The sequence below is a fragment of the Tachysurus vachellii genome, chromosome 13 (genome assembly GCF_030014155.1).
Source record: "Tachysurus vachellii isolate PV-2020 chromosome 13, HZAU_Pvac_v1, whole genome shotgun sequence".
Classification (NCBI taxonomy): domain Eukaryota; kingdom Metazoa; phylum Chordata; class Actinopteri; order Siluriformes; family Bagridae; genus Tachysurus; species Tachysurus vachellii.
This window is the reverse complement of record NC_083472.1, coordinates 25,061,469-25,065,563: the sequence shown is the minus strand read 5'-3', so window position 1 is coordinate 25,065,563 and position 4,095 is coordinate 25,061,469. Positions and strand designations below refer to the sequence as shown.

General features: G+C 37.2%; 1 protein-coding gene across 6 annotated transcripts in view; it reads right to left on the bottom strand.

The window, feature by feature from the left end:
- Window positions 1–515: 515 nt before the first annotated feature.
- Window positions 516–4,095, bottom strand: part of gria2b (glutamate receptor, ionotropic, AMPA 2b) — a 49,942-nt gene continuing 46,362 nt past the window's right edge. For 2 of the 6 annotated variants that reach the window (XM_060884675.1, XM_060884677.1), the window contains exons 15-16: window positions 4,014–4,095; window positions 516–2,739 (exon numbers count right to left, since the gene is read on the bottom strand). The exon at window positions 4,014–4,095 is cut by the window's right edge and continues 53 nt beyond it. In XM_060884675.1, coding sequence (XP_060740658.1) covers window positions 2,575–2,739; window positions 4,014–4,095 — 247 coding nt within the window. In that variant the 3' untranslated portion in view covers window positions 516–2,574. Of the gene's footprint in view, window positions 2,740–3,898 lie in introns of those variants that run through there. The other 4 variants (XM_060884678.1, XM_060884679.1, XR_009649352.1 and 1 more) reach the window with 3 other exon arrangements.

The window sequence follows — 4,095 nt, the reverse complement described above, 5'->3', positions numbered from 1 at the left end:
AAACCTCATTTACACAAACTCATGTTTCAACTTTCTTTATCAAAAGTTCGTCTAATGTCTGTCTTTATTCAGTTCTGAAGCTAAAATCTTCATTATCGTTTTATAACATTGGTTTTTTTAATAGACAAAAAAAAAAAAAAAACAGCGTGATTAGTCACATTTTTATTCAGAAAGAGTTCCAAAAAATAAAGCAGTCAGCACACATTCAGTTATAAAGTAAAGAAACCTTCTGTAAAAAAAACCATAAGACATTATTTTTGTAATGAAAAAAACAAAGATGACTGTAAAGAAAGAACGATTCAGAATCCAAGGGTTTAGTAAAAACTAAAAAAAGGAGAAAAAAACATCAACTGAAAATTGTGCAAATGTCCGACAGATTTCTGTTCTTATATAAACTGTTTACACATAATAATAATATTAATAATAATAATAACAACAACAACAACAACAATTATTGTTATTATTATTATTATTATTATTATTATTATTATTATTATTATTATTATTATTATGTTAAATTGAGAATCAGACCTACTGTAAATGTATATAATTCTACTCTTTAACCTAAGTATCTATATGGTACAAATAAATAAAGGTATTCGGGTAAAAAACTGAAATGAATCTAATTTCATGTGATGATGTAACATGAAACTGACCAATCCAAAGCCCTGTCTTTTTCTGGCCCTCCAACTGTTGCTAGTCACCATGAGGACAGTTTCTTCTGAAAATGTGTCTGTAGCCAATCAGCCAATCAGATCACAGTTTACACCCAGAATGTTACAGTAACCAGTCATGCCATTTAATGACACTGTAACCAATCAAAACAATGACATTACAGCTGCACCAAATCTGCAACTCTAACCAATCAGAACACAGTCCACACCCTTAATGCCACTACAACCAATTAAATCATAGTCCCGCCCCAATTTCACTGGAACCACTCAGGCAACAGTAGATTAAATTCAAATCCAGTGTAATCTAGTATCTGATCTCTGGGACCACAGTCAATGTCTTTGTAACCAATCAGAGCACAGCTTTTCCCTGAAGCGTTTCAATAACCAATAAGAAAGCAGATAGAAGGTAATATAACAGTGTAATCTGCTTTAATTGTACTTCTGGATTTTCTTTTACCTGTTTTATTTCTTGAGGTAATTTATTGTTGTTTATGTTTCAGGTTTATGACTAAAGAAGTCTACGCTCTGTTTTTCTACCTGGACCATCATGTGTGCTTCGGATCGTGGGGGCTTTGGATCGTTCAATTGGTGTAAATCAATCAAATATGAAACAAACGAAAAAAAAAAGGAATTATTTAAAAAGAAATAATTTGTTAGAATATTTGAATCACTGCGTCGGCCATCAAACGGTACAGAGTTACAGAAACGTAGAGAATGTATTGACTACATTCACAACGAGGACAGATTATATTCCAACTATATTCAGGAATAAATTTCGCACACTCACTTTATTGGCATTCGAAACAGACGAGTGTGTCGATGTGTAATACGTCTACTGAGTTCACAGCAAAACATTAGGCGATAATACATTAATGTTCTCATTTTTTTTTTCCTTTTTCTTGCATTCATTTTGTAAACGTCGTTTTTTTTCTTCATTTTTTTTAAACATGTAACATAAGATAACATAACTGCTACCTGATTATTGAGGAAAATACGAAAAAAACATGAGATTAAGAGTAAGATTTAGATCAACATAAACGTTTCTACGGCACCACTATCAAAACCGATTGCAAAAAGTCAAGCGTTGCTAGATATCTCCATAGAAACACCGAGATGTTAAGATTATACCACTAATAAATTACGTAAGCAATAGATTTGGCTTTTTTAAAAAGTATGAAACTAAGAGCTGAGCTCGAAAAGGACACAGAGATTATGATGTGTAAGTTGTTATAGACGTAACTGGTATGTAAGCAGATTTATTTAAAAGCATTTTATGTGAAAATACATAGAAAATTTTTTAGTGTATTTTTATTCTTTTATTAATAAAAGTATGTAATGTGCTCGAGCAAACACGGACGACAAACTAGGCGTGTGCCGATATTCACGTCTTTAAAAAGTCATACCACGACATTTGTCTAACGTTTTAATATGGACTTTATTGGAATTAAAACTTAATATTTTATAATTTAAAAAAAAAAAAAAACATTCATATAGAACGATACCTTATTCGAACTCAAGTGCTGCCTAGAAAGGCAGCCTATCTAGGGATTGTGACAGAATTCACAGGTGATAACATGATGGCATTGTGCGTCGTACAAATAATCATCGGCACACGTCTAGATGAAACGCACTGATGCTCCTAATTTCACGCTCGTCCAAAAACCCATCCGTGACCAGGGGAAGTGACCTCATCACCTCTTTAGGCGTGTTTTTAGAGGCAATGATGTCACCGTGAAAGGTGTACGTGTGGCACAAATGTCTTTTCGATATTAAAACATGGCCTCTGTCTCTCATCCGGGATATAAATAGAGAAAGTGAAGGAGAAACAGAGAGATAGACTGAAGAAGAGAGGAAAAGTAAGGGATAAACCATTTTAAGGCACTCGGCGGGGGGATTTCCCTCATGAAAGGTCAGTTAAGCTGACGTTCATGCCAACGTCGGGCCCTACGTAGGGCACAGGGTGGACGCCTTTAGGGAACTCGGGACTCATAACACGGCCGTTCTCCCCTGTGCTCCCGGTGACAGATAACCTCGCCTTATTCCTCATCGCATCTGAAAAGGTCACCTGGAAAGACACGCAAACACACACACACACACACACACACACACACACACACATATATATGTGAGCTTTAAGTTCATACAGAGAGCATTTGTACCATGTGATGGAGACTAGGGGTGGAACGATATCACACACACACACACACACACACAATTTGGATAATTTGATAATTTCCATAATTATCGATTATTGCTAATTATCATGGTATATACTGCATTACAGATAAATCATTACACCCCTAGTGGAGATGTTGTTGTAAAGCAGATACAATATGAAGTGGAAACATTTCAGACACAACAAACATCATCAGTGACTCTACTGTGTACACACACACACACACACACACACACACACACACACACACACTGATCAGTTAATCACATTAAACACACTCACAGGCATCGTGACAGATAACCCTCCCTGTGTCACACTAGCTAGTGACAAGTCCCTTGGGTCACTTGGTGTTTGTTTTTATCGTGTCTAAAGCTAACAGGTTAAACCTACATGAAATAACTCAGTAATCAGTTTTAATCTACTTTATAATTTGTACTAGCGCCATTAGATTAGCAAAGTGGGCTAACCCTGTGACTAGCTATGTACACTCACTGGAGACACTAACAGTCTTTGCTACTTCCTTCCTAGATTTATTTTTCTTCCTAAACTAGAAGAAGTTGAAACTATGCTTATGTGTTCAGTGGCGTTGAGTCAGAGTCAGGGCTCTGTGCAAGACACTCAAGTTCTTCACCTCAACAGCATGTCTTTATGGAGCTCAGGGGCTTTTTGTACAGGGACAAGGACACAGGGTGCACATACTTTTTGGCCTTATAAAGTAATTGAAACAGACATTTGTAGAAAATGAACATGGATTTGTCGCTTGCTAGTATGAAACAGGGTAATAACATTCATGACGAAGATGATGATGAGGAAGAACTGAACACAAAACCAAACAACTGATGGAGGAAGGAAAGTGTTTAATGTTTCACTCATTACGGGTGACGTAATGAGGCTTGGGAGGGAAAATAAGACATTACTGCATTACATACGGTCCACCTTCGTCCAAAATCTCCTCATTCACTAGCACACTGAGGGGAAATGGGGTAGATGGAAGGCGTGCAGTGGGGGAAGGGGGGAATAGCACAGGTTCGACGGCCGCGTATCCTACCCCCTTAAATTTTTACACTTTCGATCCCATATACGTTGTACCCTTCCTTATAAGTGGCAAAATTCTGAGAATTCTGCGAGGAAGTGGGATTAATATTCTGTGCACTCTTTGCCACCTTCATGCGCTTGGCCTCAGCGCGCGACTTGTAACAGAACTCGACCAGAGCCACCAGCATGGCCAGGCCCAAACCGCCCACC